Genomic DNA, 21336 nt, shown 5'->3' with positions numbered 1-21336 from the left:
ATGTCAGCGACAAAGAAATCAAGAAGGAGGCTGCAGTTAACATCATTGGCCTTGACACTCCTGCACCTACTGACCAGCTTATTGCACATTTTTCGGATTGGATAAGACTTAAAATAGCAGTGGCCTGGTACTTAAGGCTGAAGTGTGTCTTAAAGGAGAAATGTAGGAGGAGAAAACATTTGGACCCTTTAATGGACAAGAACCCAGTTGTGCATCAAATGAATACAAGAGGGCATCAAAGGACCACTAATCCCTCAAAAGGTGGAAGTTTGTCATTGGCAGAGCTCCAAAGTGCAGAGATCTTCATCATTTTGTACTGTCAGCAGCAAAAATTCCAGCATGAGATTGAAGCTCTGTCACACAACTCTAAAGTGAGGCGTACGAGCTCTATGTGTTGGATCCTGTTTTGGAAGATAGGATTTTAAGAGTTGGAGGCCGGGTTCTGGCCAAAGAACAATACATCTCCAAGTTAATCCTCAGGCATTTTCATCAAGTTCTTGGACATGCAGGACGGGAACGCACACTGTCGGCTGTAAGAAACAAGTTCTGGATTACGAAGGGAAATTCTTCTGTGAGAGAGGTTATTGGTGAGTGCAGCATCTGCAGGCGGTTTAACACTCGGCCCTTAATGCAAAAAATGACTGACTTGCCCGTTGCAAGGATTCTCCCAGACCATCTCCCATTTTTTAGTACTGGGGTTGATTATTTCGGGCCATTTGAAGTTAAAAGAGGAAGAAGATGCTGCAAGAGATATGGTGTTTTGTTTACCTGCCTGGCAAGTCGAGCCATCCATTTGGAGATTGCAGCTACACTTGATACAGATTCTTGCATCAATGCATTGAGGAGATTTATCAGCAGAAGAGGACAAATTAAACAATTATGGTCTGATAACGGAACTAACTTTGTTGGTGCTGAGAGAGAACTGAAAGAAGCTCTTCTTAATCTAGATCAGGACACAATAAAGTTATTTTTGGTCTCATCTTCATCATACTCAATATTTTCCCTTGTGATGCACCTAGGGAAAAATCTTTTTGGATGCCTGATCCATCCTTGACATGCCTCTGCCCCTATGAGCAGATGCCCTTGCTCAATGCAATGACTGCTGCTGCTCATGATATAGATGCAGTGATCATATACCTTCCATCTCCATACACTGAAGAATTCTTCTATAGGAATAGATAGAGATGTATATACTGTATAGCAGCAATACCTGCTCTCCCGTTGAAAAAACTCTAAATAGATGCAACCATGTTTGTATTGAGAACAGGTTGGACTCTTTGCCCAGCCCCTCTAAGTGAAAGGTCACTTAGACATGATCAATCATAGTTGCCTAAATTTCATCTGTAACTTGAGCCCTTTCAGCTACACCTCCACCTCGCACACGGCTTCCTCTTCCTCATAATCTTCTTCCACTGAGCCATCTACTTCTTACTCTGACTCTCATCTGCCTTAGACCATTCATGCTGGCAAAGAACAACACACAACATGGCACTGCAGACTGATTGCAAATTTAAAAGTTGTGTGAAGAAGTATCAAGCAGGTGCTTCAGTGATTTCATACCGATCAAGAAGTTTCTAAGAGCTGCGAACATGGTAGCCAAACTTCTGTTTGGCTAAGCAATGAAGTTTGGACTGCTTGAATGACATCTGCGTTAACTGTTTTGCAAAAGGGTAGAGAAAATGTGTCAAACCAATAAGAATGGGTTAACACATTTGCAAGAAGTGTCTTTTGCTCTGCTGAGGTGGTGATGATGAAAACTTAGAAGTTACCAGTTTCTTCAAACAGGTCAAAGCAATCAACAAAAACTGTAACATGGTTAAAGTCCCCAGCGATGATCATAGCAGCCTCTTGGTTATTGTTCATTTGGCCAGTAACAAAACAGTGGAACTGCTCCAAAGCTAGCTTAGTGTTAGGTGTCGGTTGGATGTAAGCTGCAATAATTATCAAAGAGCTGAACTCTCTAGCCAGTTTATATGGTCTGAGCAGCAGACCTCCTCTTTTACTTTTCGCTACAGCTGCAGTTCTATGAGCTTCGAACAGCGTGTGCCATCTACGCTGCAGTCTAACCACGATTCTGTGAAAATCGCTATACAGCTGTTAATCTTACGCGCAGCGATTCTTAACAAGATCTCATCAAGTTTGTTGTCGAGGGATCTTATATTGGCCAAAATCAGGCTTGAGAGTGTTGGTCTCTATGGGTTAGCTTTTAGCCGAGTCAGCAGGCCAGCCCGGCAGCTTTGCTGTCTCCTTTTTTTCTTACCCCGATCTCTAGGCCTCTAGAGTGGATACAGTGGAGCTTCTGTTGTCCGTTGCGGGTCGGGGTAAATAAAGCCTGGATTCTGTTTTAAAAAACAGCGAGTACAACAGGATTGAATCCACCAAGTTTACATCTGAGTCTGGGTTTTTACAGACAAGAGTTCTACTGTATCCTAGACACAGTAGTTGCACAAATGATTTGATTTATGCAATCAGGCATTCAAACACCCTGATTATTTAATACACAGAAGTAGTTATCAAATGTACAATAAAGTGTAAAAATAGCCCGTGTATATGCAATAAAGAGTAAACATAGACAAGCACCACAAAATTGGCTATTTTCAAATATCAACCCTTAACATGAGGTAGGTTGTCCATTTCTCCCAGAGGGCAACACCCTTCTGTTTTTGAAGCCGTAGTAAAAAGGTTAAGCCCTCCATGGACTGAATGCTTTTCCCTATGATGAGCCACTGATTTATATTTGGGGGGTTTTGATACGCCATCGCTTGGTAATAGCTTTTTTTACTACAACCATGAAAATTTTAAGAAGATATTTATCTGCTTTAGACAGGTTTGGATAGTAAACCTAAATACATGTAGATGTTACATCAAAGCCTAGTATTTCCTTAACCGTTCGATGAACGTCTTTCCAATATGAGTCTAATGCAGCACAGGCCCAAAAAATATGGGTGTGGTTTGCAGGGCATTGTCCACAATCTCTCCAGCATTCAGGTGGTTGTCCAGCCTGTCTATGTTTTTCTTTCGGTGTAATGAAATATCTAATGCTTTTTTTTTCAGGAGAAATCTCTCCACATATGTGAATACATAGTGCTGATTTGCGTGTCAATTATGACTTCCCAATCATCAGGTGATGTTGCGACTCCCACTCCCTGTTGCCATTTCTCCTTGATATAAGATGTAGAGTGCCCCCTTAATTTTCTGAGGTACCAATATAATTCATCAATGATTTCCCTGTGTAGTTTTGCTTTGTATGCTTTTATAAACATTTGTGTGATGCCAGATATGTTGTCCGATTGTTAGCGTTTATAAAGTTTTTAATATAATATCTGAGCTGAAGGTATTTGTAAAAATCATGTCGACCAAGGTCATACTTTGCTGACATAGTTTGAAAATCTATCAGATCCAGCTGTTTGTCCATTAAGAGGCATAATGAAGTAATGCCCAGTTTGTCCCATTGTATCAATCACAGCTGGATCAAAGTGAGCATGATACAAGGGTCACATTAAAATATGAATGTCTTACTAAATCTAACCCATTGATTCTGGAAATCACAATTTCTAACCTAGAGAGGGTTTGGTAATAAGCTTAGAACTTGTTTATTTAACAGTGACATCTTTATGGTTTTCCATTTGGCTACATAGTCTTGATTGCACCAGCAACCTTATCTGGGCTGCTATACAGTAATATTTGAGACAGAGCAAGCCCGTCCCTTCTCTAGGTTTAGGTAGTTGTAGCGTCATATCTTATTCTTGGCACTTTTCCATTCCAAATAAAGCATGATGTGGCTTTGTGCCATTCTTCAAATTGCGAATCAAAGATTTGGAGAAGTAAAGACTGAAAAAGGGTAAAATATTAGCCTTTATCGCCATGGTCCTGTTACATAAATCCAAGGATAAAGGAGACCACCTCTCCATATCAGCTTTAATACATGTATTAAAGGGTTGGTAATGTTCTGCATAAAGCTTAGACACATCTTTTGTTTGTCTCAACCCCAAGTACTTCATAAAGCTACAGTCCCAATTAAATTTATATTTAAAGGTGTTGGTTCATAATTATACACAAGGGCTTTTATTATTGTTTTATTTTTTTAAAGGTTGAGGGTGTAACCTGACAGGGGACCATATTTCTGCATAAAATCCATCAATCTTGGAATCTATGGATTATGGAGGAGTATGGATTTTCAAGGTTAGTCAAGACATCTGCATGGAGACATATCCTGTACTCTGGGCCATTCATGTTTATACCTTGTAAAGTTGGATCTTGTCGTATAATTTGTGCAAGCGGTTCATTAAAAAGATTAAAAGGATTCGGACTAGCCAGGCAGCCTTGACATGACGCAGGTGGTTGCCATTCACTTTGATTATGGCTATGGGGATGTATACAAAGTATTGATGGTATGAATAAAATCCTGATGATAGCCAAACTTTTCCATAACGTTATACAGAAAGCCCCACCCAACAGAATCAAAAGCCTTATTTGCATCTATACTAATTAAATAGCCTGTGATTTGTGCTTGTGTATGTGCTCCATAGTATGAAGGGTCCTCCTTACACTGTCCTGTGTCTGCCTTCCTGAGATAAACCCAATGTGGTCTTTCTCAATTAGGAAATCCATGCTCTTACATCCGTTTTGCTAATATGTCAGCAAAACTTTTATTGTCTTGATTCAGGACACTAATGGGACTATAGGACACACATTGATTCAAATCCATCTCGTCTTTTGGAATTACTGAGATTGTGGCCTCCCTCTAGGATGGGTGGAGGAAACACTCCTTAAAAGGCGTGATTAAAACTTTGTGCCAAAATTGGAATCAGTTGTTTTCTCATTGATCTATAACATTCTCCGGGAAAACCGACAGGTCCACGGCTGTTATTAGATTTCAGAGGAGAGATAGCCTTATCAATTTCTTCCACAGCGATAGGTTTGGTTTATTTTTCCTTATGTACCTTGCCAAGTGAGGGTATATCTAACTGACTCAAGAAACTGCTAGTGTTTCTAGAATCTATTGCATGACTGTCAACTGTATTAGGTTGGTCATATAAAGTCTGATAGAATGTTTCAAATGCTTTCTGTATTCCATCTGGCTCACATCATTTGTTTCATTATAGCCTCTTTTATTTTATGAATACTAGCATCTGATAGCTGTTTGTGCATTCTCCAAGCAAGCATTTTAGAGGCTGTAGATCTTGCTTTGTAATATCTTTGTTTTGTAAACTTGAGTTTCTTCTCTACTTCCTCACTGTAAAATTTATCGATTTCTTGCCTAAGTGGGCCCATTTTTACAAGTAATAGTTGGTTCTTCGTTTAACTGTCCCCCCCCCCCCAAGTTCCGTAAGTTGTTTTTGTGCAGCACCTAATTTCTTGATTTTTTTTGTTTTTTAGTTGAAGCAGTTTCTGTTGTCATAAAGCCTTAGTAAGACCTTAGATGCACCCCACAATATTGCAGGAATTACACTACCATCATAATTTCCTAAATAAGTTTGTAAATTGTTTCATTCTCTTTAAATTGGAAGTCGTTTAGTAGGCTAACATTGAGTCTCCACATAGTTGATTTACATCTGCAATTCAAATGTAATTTTAAATGAACAGTGGAATGGTCTGACAAGTCTCTGTGAGCAATTTTGTATTCATGTACTCTGTCTTTCAGTATTATAAATAATTGGGTAATTGTTCTGGAGTGAACAACGTGTCTGTGAGTAAAAAGTGTAGTCTGTTTTGTTTACGAAGGTCTCTCCTAACATCCAATATGCCTACGTCTTTAATTCTCCCTTTAAACCACATTTCCTTTTCTATTTGCAGTGTCTAGTTTAGGATCCAAAACCATATTGAAATCGCCTGCACAAATCACAACTCCAGAAGACTGTGGTGTCATTAGATCAAGGATATTCTTTAAAAAAAATATTTTACTGCCTGGTGGTGAGTAGACAGTAAGGTTAACCTCCTTGCCATCGATCTTGCCATTGACTATGATGTACCTGCGTTTCTGCTTGAAACTCAAAGTAAACAGAATTAGGCATCATAATGGCCACTCCCTTTTTGCAACCCACTTTTGATGAGTAGTATGTATGTTTAAAGCCCATTTTCTTCAGTTTCTCATGCTCTTAACTACATAGATGGGTATCCAGCCAAAATATTACTTCAGCCTTTTCCTTTTTGCTTTTGATATTAGTTTGCTTCTCTTGGTGGGGCTTGTCTAGTTATTTTGTATTGTTTGTATTGCATGAACAAAATTAAAACATGTCAAGTACTCTCTCCTCACACCCCAAAATAAAGAACAGCGCATAAAGTACAAGTATGCAGGAAAATACAACTCTGGGAAACGTAAACAAATGTGAACTTCCATCATAAAGGCCGCTCTGTGGCGTCTAGGGTAGGGAGGTGAATCGTCCACAAAGGGGCAGGGTTCCCTCAAAAAAGTCTTTGCAGTGGTGGCTGCCATTAACTCCATAGACTAAGTAGTTTACATAGCAAGAGAATAAAGAACAAAAGTTGAAAGGGCCCTGTTCCGTGAGCCATCCTGTACTAGTAACATACAAAATATTTCTTCCACACACATGAAGTTTGGGTGTTGGCTTTACTGTAAGATAATGAATGAAGGTAGGGGGCCAAGTAGTACAGAACAGTACTTGCCGTTTCCAAAACTCATTCGTACCTCACCAAGCTGCTTTTTCATGTCTTCAGAAAAATTTACTGTGGCTGCTGCAGCTGTTGAGAAAGCTTAACAATTGTTGAGAAAAATATCTTAGGCAGTAAGGTATCCCCCCCCCCCCCGTTGCTGGGTAGGATAACACATGAAGATTAATTTCTAATAAATTAAATATGCATATTGCAATGTTTTTTTTACCTCTGATCAATGTTTTCTCATTTATTGTCAAATCTTAAACCGGGGTAAAAATGGGCCTTCAGTAGCGAAGCAGGATTAGGCCAGTACAACTGAATTCCACATGGGCTTGGCCATAGCATTATTAATGGCTTCACACATGGAAGCTAGCGAAGAAGGTTGCTCTGTTAGCATTGCCCCCTCACAGTAACATATCCTCAGAGTCACCCACAGTGTCAGCAGCTGTTGAAGCCGTCTTGCTTCTCCGGGTTCGTTGATTCGTTGTGCAGGACTTAAATCAAAAACTCAGCCATGGACGCAGAATTCAGTTTCACCTTCGCGAAGGGAGAGATGCACCTGCCAGCATCTGCGGGCAGCAACTCTGGGTCTCTCTCCCCATTCAGGCTAGTTTTATTAACTTCAAAGGATGATTTCACAGAGTCACACAAGCAAATGACGTACACAGTATCGGTTTCTACTCCCTAACAGCTACCTTTACCTTTTATGGATTTGTATTTTCCTTCCGTTGAAACCTTCTCTTCTGCTAATTGCTGACCTGGCCTTGAGACACTCTCTTCTGCTACCTTGCTCAGCAACAGTGCATCTTATCCTAATCTATTCACATTCTACTTTGAAGCATATAAAAATATATTGAACCTTCATAAAAGTGTATAAAAACAGATTAAAGTTAATACATTACACACAGCATTACCCTTTTCTTCTTCTCAGTCCCTTGCTAGGGCCCCCATTTTCTCCCCCCAGCATAGTAGCACTCGTAAAGGCTATAAAACAAATCTCCTGGTTTGAAAATTTGGTTTTTTTCTTTTTAATCAGTTAGGAGTGCACGTTTTATGCTGTCATCTTGTTCTTTGCGCCACCGGAAGTCTCAAAGTGCAGTGTTTTTATTTAAAAAAAAAAAAAAGAAAGAAAAAAAGATGGAAGTGGATAGCTTAAAAATAACTGACAGTTGTGCCTTTCAGAAAAATAAATATTCTGCAAGAGATCTGGGAAATAACTTTATTTCACAATTTTTTTTTAACAAGATCATGTCTCTTGCACGCGGCAAGCAACATACTGTGAATATCAATTTTCATTTGATTTCTTTGCTGAGTTAATTATATGCAGAATACACAGGTTCATCTCTTGAAATCAGAAACATTTTTTATTAAGTGATGAAGAATTTCAGGATAAAACTACAAAAATCTGTCAAAAAGCAAATTGTAAAGAAAAACTAAAAAACCTTTAGCGAATAAAAAAAAAATGTATTCTTCAAAAACCCATTAAAGGATTCAACAGAAATCCAACTCTGTAGCACATATGAAATTGAGGGTTAAATCACTACTGTAACCTGTCATTCACAAGCTCTGCTTTTTAAAAGATCCAAAATCATGTTTACATGAAGAGAAAACAAAATCAACTCCAAAAGATTACTAAAAAAAGAAATAAATGAAAACTTGTTTTCAATAATAGATTGTGGAAAAAAAGATCAGAGCAAATAAAGCATCATCATTTGTTTGCATGTATTCTACCATCAGAAGCACTAGAACACTTTTTAAAAATAAAATCAGCAGTGAGGAACTTTAGGTAATCTAAGATTAATGTACCTTTTTTATTTTTGGTAAGGTAATCATCAGCATCCAAAGAATGTAGTTTTCACCTTACTGATGTAAATAAAATTGTAGGTTCAGCACTTTGGTGGTCCGACACAAGCTTACCATCATTATTTCAAAGCATCTACCCCCTTTTCTTCAGGTACCTAATACAATTTTGCACAGAAAGACAGGTCTAACCTACTGCTTTCCAAAGCTATTGTTACATTCAGAAACACCTTTAGGTCAGGACCCTGGGGTTCAGAGTTCTTCTTGTCTAGATATAGTCATCATCCACAGGCTCTCCAGGCATATCACAATGATGCAGGAAGAGAACCACCACTCTCTGGAACACTCCTTTCTTGCTCTGTCTGCACTCTGAGATCTCCTCACCAATTGTTTCCATGCAGATGTCAGCAGACAATTGCCCTTTACGCCGTGGAGCATAGATAGTGGCTAATAGAAAAAAAATACATTTACAGGAGTTGTCATATATGGTAAAACAGTTCCTTTTAGGGCAGCTGCACAAAGTGGTCAACCTGACAAGCTCCAAGGAATACTGTTCAGTGACATTCTTACATGTCTCTAAAGAAGCTGGAGATCCATTATTCATTTTAGATACATAAATCTTCTGCCTTTCATTCATAAGACTTTAACATAAACTGTTTTGAGATCAACATCTTTTCAAACTAGTGCAGTAGTATAAATTTGCTTCAGTTCTAAAATTTAGCAATAGATGTAGTTTACCAACTGAAGATCATGATGCATATATATATTCTGGTTCATTGAAAAAGACTCTGATTTGGGATTAAAATACAGAGGGCTGTGTACTTTAAGCTAGCTATGACATGGCTAAGTGTTGGTCAATCTATATGTACTCTGTATACTTACTGCTTTCATCATCCTCAAAGTCACAGCGGGCGTAGCTGTTGGGGTCAGCTGCTCTCAGAGTCCTTAGCCAGGGAAAATCTGTTATCATGCTGTATGGAGCTCCGTCAACAACTCCTGAAAAAATATTGTAGAAGACTATAAAAGATGACTTATACCAAAAAACTCTGTCAATGAAGGAAACACATTTTACAAAAAAAACCCTAGTGTCAAATATTTTGTGCAATTACACACTGTTTAAAGTTATTTAATGTTTGATAAATAACTCTGTTAGGTATTGTCCGATGAATATCAGCCAGAGAGCAGATATCAGGACAATAGTTGAAAGGGATGACCCGAGCACTGGCAATCTATTAACAACAAACTTTGCACACACATAGATTAAGGAGTGATAACGTCTCTTCAAGGTCAAGAATTTAATAACAGAAATAAAATTAACATCCAGAGAACATCACTATATAAAGATGTTTATCTGAATTAACACAATAGCCCCATTTACACTACCCTAATTATACTGATCCAGGCCGAGCTGGGTCCGAGCTTGGATCAGTTAAGCAGGAAGTGAATAAGACAAACAAACGTGTAATAAGGATTTACAGACGCAGGAAACAAGGACAGACGCTGAAGTTGATCACACTGCTAAGCAGAATCATCACTGGAAATCATGTGTCACGGTAGAGAAGCTAGTATTTTTATGAATGTCTGAAATATCTGCTGACCGCACGGAGATGACGCGGTCTGCTCATGCGCTCTTTGTTATCAGATAACCGAGATAAGGAAAAACCGAGCCGAACCCACACATGGAACTGGTCTGCATTTAGCGAGGTCCGGTTGTACCTAGCTCGGTTCAGTTCAGTTTGCATTCCATTTACACTCGATAGTTATCTCGGTTACCAAGCTCGGACTGGTCTCGGCTTGGTTACAAAAGGGTAGTGTAAACGGGGTAAATATTTCAATCAACAAATTCTCTCTACTAGGGTAGTGAAACTTAACTAAAACTACTAAGCAAAATGAAGATAAAATGAAGCTAAGGAACTATGTACATGCAAAAGACACAAAACACAAGAAGTGGTTGATCATCAGAATAATTCAGTGAATCCTGGTTCACTGCAGATCTGAGTTAAAGAACCAAAGTTCAACTTAAAGAACATGGAATGGAGTTAAATTAGCTTAACTAATTTAGAACAACATTTGGCACGTGTTTCAACACATTCACAATGCAAATCCTGAGTTAAACAAAACATTATTTGATAAAATAACTTTATCTGAGTTAAAGAACCAAAGTTCAACTTAAAGAACATGGAATGGAACTTCCAGTTTGCCATGTGGACAGGATAGACGTAGCAACGGACTGCTCCAGAAAATCCAGCCTTTTAACTAAATTTACCCCACAGAAAGCTAATTCTACGCCACCTATCAATACAAAAACATCTTGGCTATTGTTTTTGATTACTTACCCACTAGGGATGGCCTGCAAGGGCGCAGAAGGAAGTAACAAGGAGGACGCTAGCTTAACGCTAGAGACTATCACCGCACTGCTTCAGCAGCACGATGCGGATCTGAAATCTGAGTTCAAATCTACTGCCAACATGCTTAGCTCCAAACTAGACCAGGTGCAGCAGGCCCTGGAGGAACAGACAGAATGAGTCTCCTCCTTAGAGCTCGCAATGGAGGATCTGGGCCAGTGAGTGGCTAGTAGCAGCGAGGGCACCCTGCTACTAGAGGCCGTCTCTGCCAAAGTGTGAAATTCCTTTTAACTTGTCCTCCAGTTACATGTTCAGAATTAAATCTGACTTAATTTTCATCATGGCTTTTATGGCACAACAAGCAGCACATAAAAAATCCTGCTGAACGGTCATCAATGTTCTAAAACAGATTAATAGCGATACATTTAAATGTGTAAAACTTATTTACAAAAGCAAAAAGAAGGTCAACTTGACCAAAGAGGAATGTAAAGTATAAGGAAGACAGTTTGCACTGAAAACAGCTGGCTGCACTGTTCATTAGGCACTGTTAGGCACAGCTAACGAAAAGGGTAGCTTCACAAACACATATTTTGGCAACAAAAATATTATCTTTGCAACCGTTAAACCGACGATAAATAAGGAAATTTGAGAAAGGTCACGCTAACTGCTAACAAACAGCTGAGTGTCTTTTTGAAGGGTATATTCTTGACCATGTGATTAGAGGATCAAATTAGATTAGAGACCAAAGATTAGAGGATCTGTTTGTACATCCATACTAAGTTCAGTACCAACGTTGTCTCCTACCAGAATTGATTTTGACCAAATGTCCCAATTCAGCCAAATAAACTCCAAAAGCTTAGAGCAGATAATTCAGCAGTTAAGTTCCTCCTCCTGCTGCCTTGATGTTCTCCCCGCAGCTTTCTTTAAAAAAGTTTTACCTGTCATAGCGTCTGATTTGACTCAGATAATAAACGCGTCCCTTCTGTCAGGAGTTTTTCCCCAGTCCCTAAAAACAGCAATTATCAAACCACTGCTGAAAAAGAACAATTTAGACAAACTTCTACTCCAGAACTACAGGCCCATCTCAAACCTCCCTTTTATCAGTAAGATCATTGAAAAAGTTGTATTTCAACAATTAAACTCCTTCTTAACAACGACCAGCTGCTTTGACGTTTTCCAGTCAGGTTTCCGTGCTCACCACAGTACAGAGACCGCCCTTATCAAGGTGTTTAATGACATCCATATAAATACAGACTGTGGAAGAACTACCGTGCTGGTTCTATTGGACCTCAGTGCAGCATTTGATACAGTCGATCACTCCATCCTGTTAGAACGCCTGGAAAACTGGGTCGGTCTCTCTGGTACAGCTCTCAACTGGTTTAAATCCTACTTAAAGGACAGGGAATTTTTTGTATCAGTAGGTAACTTTACATCAGAGATGACAAAAATCACATGTGGGGTTCCCCAAGGGTCCATCCTGGGTCCCCTCCTATTCAATATCTACATGCTCCCTCTAGCCCAGATAATAAAAAACAACAACATCAGCTATCATAACTATGCAGACGACACACAGCTCTACATGGGTAGACAGTTCGAACCTGAGGCTATCAACTAGTTGTGTTGGATGTTGGCGGTCAAGAAGACACACACTACACCATATAATCCCATGTCTGATGGCAAGGCAGAGAGGCTTAATCGGACTGTCATTGATCAGCTTGCCAAGACAGGAAGCTGCGAGGATGAGTGGAACTCCTTCCCTTCACAGGTTGCCTTTGCATATTTAGGTTGCATTTGCATACAACACTAGTGTGCATTCCAGTACCAGATTCACACCATAGTTCCTCCCCCATGGTAGGGAAGCCATGATAGTGAAGACATGATACTAGGTCCGGGACTACAATGTATTTCAAAACATGATTCTCTAGACAACCGTTTTCTCTTTGCACAGGCATATGGATACTGCTTTCCGTCTGTGTAGGAGTAACAATATGACTTCAATTGACAAACAAAAGTCCTTCTATGATAGAGGGCAACGACATTGCCCTTACAAGGCTGGGGATCTAGTGTGGTTGAATGAACCTGACTCCACACTGGAATGCACCATACGTGGTACATCAAAGACTGGACAGGGACCACTCTGATGGAGTGGCATATGTAATTGGAAGTCCATTTAGAGAAGAGACTTCATTGCAAACTGAACACTATAACCGATTATGACTGTCTACCCACAACATTCCCATCGACTGGTCCAACCAGGACCTCTACTGTGTGTTTACAATCGGCGCAGCCACCAGACCCTGCTCTATTATCAAGTACTTCTGTACCTGCTATTCCCATCCCTTCACCAGTCATGATGCAAGTGCTGGTTCTAAACCAGAAGGGGTCGCCTTTTATTCAAGTGTTCATGCGAAGGTTTCTTGGGCTGGACACTGTACCAGACCACCAGTGCGTTTTACTGATTATGTGATGTAATGATATACTGTGTTTGTTGGATTTATTAATCCTTTACCATTTTATATACTTAGTCTTGTTGCTCTCTACTATTGGACATGTTTGTGTGGAAATGAAATCTGCTCATTTGACCCTTGGGGAGAGGAAGTAACTCATGATTGCTGCATCCAGAAAGGGGATTAAGTGTGTTATGCCATACTAACACCATGATACATAATTGATCTCAGATTGGATTCTGAACAGTAGGGAAGAGGTGACAAAAAGAATTCTATCCTGCTGCAAAGGATACACAGGCAGAGAGCCAGCGGGGAAGCCCCCCCTTCTCTCACCAGGGGTCCTGCTGCTATAACACCTTCCTCCCACAGACAAAGAGCCTTCTTCACTTCAGCAGACCTCTTCAGCTCTACAGCAGCTCTCTCAGACCACCACTCCCTGGAGCAGACAAAGAAGGCCTGGACCATGAGGCCCTGGTCGGGCCTGACCGACACACAAGCCAGCAGCTGAGGGAAGGTGCCTGGACCAGCCATGCTTGATCCAGGGTCTGCTAATGTCTGCCAGCTTCAATAGAGGACCTGACTGAATCCGGATAAACAACACACTGGGACAGAGCTAAGTTTCACTCTGACTGCTGCACAAATCAGCCGCAGTCAGTACAGATCACCGAAACAGCTTTGTTCATTGTTGTCAGCTGTTGCAGGAAAGCAGACGCAAGGCGGTGGATGTCTCACCTCACCAGACAAGCTGAACGATCCGACTATTGAATGGACATCGGTCCTGACCACACATGCGTGTTTCTGCAAGGCCGCAGACACCCCTAGCATTCCCTCCACATGCTGTTGGTTAGCTCAGGGTTGAAGACCTAAGCGCTAGCCTGCTAAGAAGAAACCAACGATTCTCCCTGCTTTTACGTCCTTCCTTGAACGGCCAATGTGGACAAAACTCACACATGAGGCATCAACAGGTTGGGCAGCGAGCTGAGGGTGAAGTAAAAGGTTTATTGGGAAATGTTTTGTAAACCGTTGGACACACAATGCTTACAACAACGGGCTAACGAAATAGCTCACGCTAGCCTTCCGTTTATGGTACTGCTAATATCATTTGAGTGTATTTTAAGGTTTTAACAGGAAGGTTATCTCCACAAGGGTTTCATACATTGATGGGACATTAATGTTAACGTTATCCAGCCCACTCATTATGACTAAAAATAAAACTAAAGCCTTTATTTGTTTGTGCCAAACGCCCGCTAGCCAAACTGCTATTAGCCTTGCTAACATCCGGTACCGGACATTTCAAAAGGAGTTTGTTTAAAGCACAAAGCTTAATCGTTCGGCTCCACCATCCTTCGATGGTGCTATGAGCCTTATCCCCGCATTACTATCGAATATTAATGTTGGTGAAGGCAATTTTGATAACTCTTTGTTGTAACCTCTTAGCCACCGATTTGCTACAGCGACCCCAGAAGCCCGGAGGGAGAATCGCATTAACAAACTCGGTCGTAAGGGTTTAAGTGATTTTACTGAGCAAATCAGTCTCAAGAATATTATTTACTCAAAATAATGTTCTTGTTAACTTGGGCTTTGCATTGTGAATGGGTTGAAACACATGCCAAATGTTTTTTTTAACTCCTTTTTGGAATCAGATCTTTAGTGAACAAGGATTCACTGAAGTATTCTGATTATAACCAACCACTTTTGTTTTGTCTTTTGTTTAGCATGTAAATAGTTCCTTAGCTTCTTTTTGTTCATTTTATTTCTGTTATTAAATTCTTGGACTTGGAAAGAAGTTGTCACTCCTTTATTCTATGTGTGTGCAGGTTTTGCTGTTAAAAGAACGCTAGTGCTTGAATTCACCCCTTTTAACCATTGTCTTGATATCAGCTTAAGAGCTGATCATCACCAGACAATACTGAACAGAAAGAGGTTTATTTGATAAACAAATAACTTTCAAACAATGTATAATTGCACAATAAGTGCTAGCTAGAACTGGTTTAATTGATTGAAGACAGTGGAAAGGAATTCCAGATAAGGAGTTGTTTGTCTCTTCTCTCAACCGCATTGTCTTGTAACAATGCAATGTCTTGTGACAATGCATCCTGCTTGCATGAAATAAAAAGGTCTGTAATGAGACAGACCCTTTGGAGTCGGTGCAAAGCCCCTCCCCTTTTGCAAAAGCCTGTGAAACTTGCACCGTCTGTCTGGTCTTTCTCTTTAAGGTTAGGAGATTAAAATAAACGTATCAGTATTCCTTGTATAAGTTAGCAGGTATGTTGCAGGGCAGTCAAACTTTTTTTACAGTAGCAGGCCACACACTATCACGTAGGTGGGTGCACTTATGCTGATGCCCGAGCCCCGAAGGGGAGAATTTTGAAAAATAGAGTCTCCCTGATGTATTTTGGAAGCTTTCAAGACTGGTGATTATTTAAAGAATAGAGTCAGAGTGCATGTTTTAAATTGAATAAAAAGCAAAAAAAAGTGAATGATCAATTCTTCAAAAACAACCTTTGTTTTTTTATTATTATTCTTAAAACATTTTTTCACATGTTATTATCATGTTTTAACAAGGTTTTGAACTAATTTGCATAACATTAGTTGAATTTGAATTACTAGCACCATATAAAACAGATCAGATTAGGTGAATATATGACAATTTACTAACGGTTTTGAGCGCGCACGTGTTGTTTCACTCAGTTCCTTCTCTGCTCGCGCGGTTGACCTGCTCATTCCATGCTCATTCCATGCTCAACACCAGCTGTGCTGTGCGCTCACTTGGCTGTTTCTCCACGAGCGTCGCAGGAGAAGAGTTTTTCAGAGTTGAGCTCGGATTGGTTCCTGCACGCTCAACCAGAAGGCACAAATATCGCTCAATTATATCATCAGGGAAATGTAGGCGCCGGCAAGAGCTGCTATAGACAGCGATTTGCCGCCATTGACCGGCCACTTTTGACTGCCCTGATGTTGAGGCTACACTGTGTTATTTTAGTATGTTATGTACCCTAAATGCTGATTCCTGTTTTTATTAATATATATTTAAAAACCATTTTTTTTCTGTGTGGTTTGTGGAAATGGTGCATTTTTTAAGTGGGGACGACTGTACGCGGGTAAACTATGTTATGTTCAGATGCCCTTATTTTGAAGTGGGGGGACACTTCCGGTCTGTTAGGGGTTACAACGGCGGAAGCAGTTGTTGAGCTGTTGTTTCCGAGAGCTTTGAATAAACAGAGACAAGTTCCCATCCTCCAAAGATATTCTACATCTCTTTTTGATCCAGTGTGATAACTTAAGCCCCTATAGCTCACATATTGCAATATTGTACAGATTAAATAAACGGTTGTTGAGATATATGATATATATATGTTGAGATATAAGTGTTTACTCACTAAAACACTTTTTTGAGATTCTGTTGCGCACCTTTGTGACGTAAAAGGGGAACCCTGGAGCATAAATCAACCACTGCTACAATGGCTGACAACACAAAGTAAGGAGGAGTCTACGTTTCAATAGAAAGGGCTACAACTATCAGCTGACCGAGAGTGGCTTGCTGTTTTGGGAGCAGCTCTTTCTATGTACAAGCCACCAGCAGAACCAAGAGCTTCCCCTGGAGGTGAAGCTGCACAGCAAGGAGGAGCAGCAGCAGACAGCTGATTTTCTTTAAATTAGAAGACGATACCTGTTGTATCATTTTTAAACTTTACATTGGAATATTTAAATAAACATTAATTACAATATATTATATTCAGCCTTGATTATTTGTTAGACATGTTTTATTACAAGTGCACTTGCACCACCTGTGAAATCATGACAAGTGATACAAAGTGGTGTCAAGAAGTTCCCCAAGTTGTAAATGCACTGACTCACTATGAACAACTTTTTTCCCAAAACTAACACTTAACTTAAACATGAAATAACACCCAGGATTTCCCACTGTATATTTGACATTTATTGACATGTAATTTTCTGACCTGCAGATAACGTACAGTATTTAACTGAACATCATGCACATCAGCTGCTTCAGAATCTGCACAAGTGTAACCACTCATGTAGGTGAACCCCATCTTTGGGATGGCCTGGGACTCTCAAGGAGAGGGTGGCTGGGGCCAGTCACCCTTGCGAGCCATATGGGACTCAGACTCACAAGCATCTCAAGGACTGTTATAAGAATTATTATCCTGAAGTCACTATGGCCTCACACCACTCGGACAGAGGAGACCTGGAGACCTGATGTCTGTGTATAAGATCCACTGTTTGCTGATTGCAAGGCCAAATGCTGCAGCTGCTGAGGGATACTGATTGTTTACAATAGACTGTCTTTTTTTGTCTCATGGGAAGGCCACTGTGCAGTATTGGGGGAGCCGAAAAGTGAGACAGGCAGAGACAGGGCAGACGCAGACCGCAGCGGAACCGTGGGGTGCGATTACTTTCCATCTATGTGATCTCTGCTACGTTTCTCAATAAAGGTGCTGGAACTGTATCACTCCACCGTCTCCTTCTTCAGTAACTCAGGGAAATCAGTTATCTGTTCAGAACTCCCATAACAAGGACCCACAAGCTGAGTGAAAATTTACAGTTTTTCTCAAATGCTAAAACACAAAAGCCAATCCTCTAAACCAAATGACCAGTTGTCTAAACACATTTACTAAATCTAGCCATCATTTTCCAATATCATAAACACATTTCACATGAAGACACAATTCACAAAACACAATCCTCCATTCACATAAATCTTAACACATTTTTCCTTGCTAAAACACAAGTTGCAAAAGAACTCTGCTCATATTCTCAAATGAAAGCTCATGTGATGCAAAATGCTTGCCACAGTCAGCAATATTTGAACAAAATGAACACACCTGGCGTCACTCATTACACACAATGACTCAAAATTGAAAACACCTGTTGCTAATGCTGTGACCACATGTATAAAAGCAAGTTCAGAGTGCACAGTTTGCTGAAGATTCCAAACAAACACAATGGATGAAGGCAGAGTCAGGGGAAGAGGTAATCGCGTCAGAGGAGGAAGAGGAGCAGGCCATGGTGGAAGAGGAGCAGGCCATGGTGGAAGAGGAGCAGGCCATGGTGGAAGAGGAGCAGGCCATGGTGGAAGAGGAGCAGGCCATGGTGGAAGAGGAGCAGGCCAGGGAGGAAGAGGAGCAGGCCAACAAGGGAGAGAAGGTCCATGAGGGAGAGCAAGACAACCTCATACCATCATTACAGACGAGATGCGAGCAACAGTTATTGACCATATCATTGTCCATGGCATGACAATGGCTGAAGCAGGACTAAGAGTCCGTCCAAACCTGAGTAGGTTCACCGTGGCCACCATTATCAGGGCATTCAGACAACACAACAGGTATTGTACTCTATTGCTTTCTTTGTCACAATACAATTTTACAAGCCTGTGAAAGTAGTCTATTACAGTAGTTTCAAATCAGTTGTTACTGTATTGTAAAACATGTCAATTGACGACACGTTTCTTTCTTTAGAGTTGAAAGAATGCCACATAGAGGTGGGCGGGTTGCCATATTTACAGCGGCACAAGAAACCCCCATTGTGGATATGGTTCGTGAGAACAACCTCATCAGACTCCGGGAGATCAGAGACAAAGTCATTGACGATAATGTGAACTTTGAGGGCATTGATGATGTCAGCTTGGCCACAATAGACCGAGTTCTCTGGCGCCAAAAGATGCGGATGAAACAAGTCTATAGGGTTCCCTTTGAGCGAAACTCTGCACGACACAAAGACCTACGTTACGAGTATGTGCAAGTAGGTATACATCCATGTTCACAGTACAGTTAGTAAACATACTGTGTTGCTCAGTGGCCTACATTACTTCTGGACAATACAGTAATATGCTACCTGATTGACTGTTCTGAACACCTGTGCACTTTCACATTTTCACAGAGGATATTACAGTTGGACGCGATGGCCAGATCTCATGAGTACCTCTTCCTGGATGAGGCTGGCTTCAACCTGCACAAACGAAGGCAAAGAGGCCGTAACATCATTGGCCAAAGAGCCATCACTGAGGTTCCTGGCCAACGGGGGGGTAATATTACTCTTTGGGCTATGGGTTTGGAGGGGCTTGTCCACCGGCAGGCTGTCCTTGGGTCTTACAACACCCAACGTCTCCTAACCTTCCTAGAGGAGCTAAAAGATATCCTCCTGGACCGCCAACAACACCATCCTGGGCCCGAACATCCCATTTATGTGATCATTTGGGACAATGTACGCTTCCACACAACAAACCAAATCAGTGAGTGGTTCACCACCAACAGTAACCACTTTTTACGTAAACGCCTGTCTGCCACCCTACTCCCCTTTCCTGAACCCTATAGAGGAGTTCTTCTCATCGTGGAGATGGAAGGTTTATGACAGACAACCATACACTAGAGAAAACCTCCTATGTTGACATCCCAGTGGAGAACTTCCAAGGATGGATCCGCCATTCCAGGGCATTTTTCCCACGGTGCCTGGCAAGAGACAATATAGCCTGTGATGTGGATGAGGTGATGTGGCCTGATGCAGCTCAGCGACATGATGCCGCACAGTGATTGTGGTGTAAATACTGTAAAATGAATAAAAAAAACTTCACACCCTGATCATGTTTTCAAGAGTACTGTTGTGTGCAATAGATTCTGCTTTTGCAGTGAGTTGTGTTACAGTAGTGTACAGAATTTACTATAGATTTATACCCTTCATATGAAACTAACAAATCTAAATGCCCAATCCTCTGCAGAACTCTAAGAAGATCCAGAATTGTAAAGTTTCTAAAAATATACATTGGCAGTAAAGAAACAAAGAACCTTCTCACAAATTGAGCATTGTGTTTTCAATTGTTTTGCTGTAGTGTGTAATAATGTGTATAGTGTTTACATTTTTGGAAGCTTCGAGCTGCTCTTTGGGTGTGAAAGTTTTAGTTTTGAAGGGAGAAGGTGTGGTTGTGTTTATGTAGCTTTAGAAAAGGGTGTTGTGTTTAGACATTGGAGAACATGGACGAAACGTTTGTGAAATGTGTTTTAGCATTTGAGAAAAACTGTAAGATAAACTATGGTTCTTAACTCAGATAAAATATCATTGCGTCAAATAATGTTTTGTTTTATATAGTTCCTTCGCTTCTTTTTATCTTAATTTTGCTTAGTAGTTTTAGTTAAGTTTCACTAGCCTAGTACAGAGGATTTGTTGATTGAAATACAATGTTTATTCAGATTAACAGCATTTTAAAGTGATGTTCTCTGCATGTTTATTTTAGTTTGGTTAATAAATTATTTAACTTGAAGAGAAGTTGTCACTTATTTATTCCGTGTTTGTGCAGAGTTTGCTGTAAAAAGAGCGCCCGTGCTCCAATCATCCCTTTCAACTATTTTCCTGATATCAGCTCTAGAGCGGATATTTACAGTATAATACCCAACAGAGTTATTTATAAATCATTAAATAACTTTAAAAGAGTGTGTAATTGCACAACAGTGCCAACATGAACCGAATGGGCCGGCAAACCAGAACCCATCCCACGAACCCTGAGACGCTGCCTGCCCCCATACGCTGCCCTCCATAATCCTGGGGAGAGCAGAAGTGCGACCCCCAGGACCCAACAGCCATCACCAGCTCTGAGCCCAGCTACGCGGCCCACTCCTGTTGAGGCCCCAACTTCAGGATAGAAATTGGATAACAGCAGTGTGAGAAAGCCTCGTGCCTGCCTCCGCCCACTCAAATGTTTTGTTGTTGCATATTGCTCTCGAATGCATTTTAAAAATGGGAGGGTCAGAAGGAGGGCTCAGTGCAGTCCACCCCCCTTCCGGAAGGCGGGCAGCATCAGCGCACCCATTTACACAATATGTAAATGCAAATGGGGGCAGAGGAAGCCACCAGGAGAGAAAGGATGCCTTTACCCTGTGTGTTGTGGGAATTTTATAAATGAAAGTGTCTAAGATGTTTTCATGCACATCAATGTCTCAGATGCACATTCTTTCTTCCAGAGAACTGACTGGGCTTTTCATTTAATACCTCTGCAAACAGGCAAAGTTAGAAGTGCCTTTGTTCATATGGATGTTCATTTGTCTAGGAACTATGACCAAGTCAAACTAGCTATTTTGCAGAAGTATGACATTAACTGTGAAACCTACAGGCAAAGC

General features: G+C 40.7%; 2 protein-coding genes across 6 annotated transcripts in view; one reads left to right on the top strand and one right to left on the bottom strand.

Moving 5' to 3' along the window:
• Positions 1-7819: 7819 nt before the first annotated feature.
• Positions 7820-21336, bottom strand: part of fbxo38 (F-box protein 38) — a 189429-nt gene continuing 175912 nt past the window's right edge. For all 5 annotated transcript variants that reach the window (XM_036130053.1, XM_036130054.1, XM_036130055.1 and 2 more), the window contains 2 exons: positions 9298-9411; positions 7820-8862 (listed from right to left, as the gene is read on the bottom strand). In XM_036130053.1, coding sequence (XP_035985946.1) covers positions 8684-8862; positions 9298-9411 — 293 coding nt within the window. In that variant the 3' untranslated portion in view covers positions 7820-8683. The remainder of the gene's footprint in view (positions 8863-9297; positions 9412-21336) is intronic.
• LOC118559370 lies at positions 18289-20582 on the top strand. The gene is made up of 3 exons (XM_036130057.1): positions 18289-18554; positions 18688-18970; positions 19109-20582. Exons 1-3 carry the CDS (start codon positions 18424-18426, stop codon positions 19577-19579), a joined length of 885 nt encoding a protein of 294 aa, XP_035985950.1. The 5' UTR covers positions 18289-18423; the 3' UTR covers positions 19580-20582.

This window comes from Fundulus heteroclitus, unplaced genomic scaffold, assembly GCF_011125445.2.
Source record: "Fundulus heteroclitus isolate FHET01 unplaced genomic scaffold, MU-UCD_Fhet_4.1 scaffold_28, whole genome shotgun sequence".
Classification (NCBI taxonomy): domain Eukaryota; kingdom Metazoa; phylum Chordata; class Actinopteri; order Cyprinodontiformes; family Fundulidae; genus Fundulus; species Fundulus heteroclitus.
Note: the sequence above shows the minus strand (reverse complement) of the source record. Positions and strands in the feature narration are given on the sequence as shown.

Coding starts and splice junctions, on each gene's coding strand:
- LOC118559370 (XM_036130057.1), top strand. CDS start 18,424: ATGCGAGCAACAGTTATTGACCATATCATTGTCCATGGCATGACAATG. Junction 18,555..18,687: donor GCATTCAGACAACACAACAG/GTATTGTACTCT, acceptor TTCTTTCTTTAG/AGTTGAAAGAATGCCACATA. Junction 18,971..19,108: donor TACGTTACGAGTATGTGCAA/GTAGGTATACAT, acceptor ACATTTTCACAG/AGGATATTACAGTTGGACGC.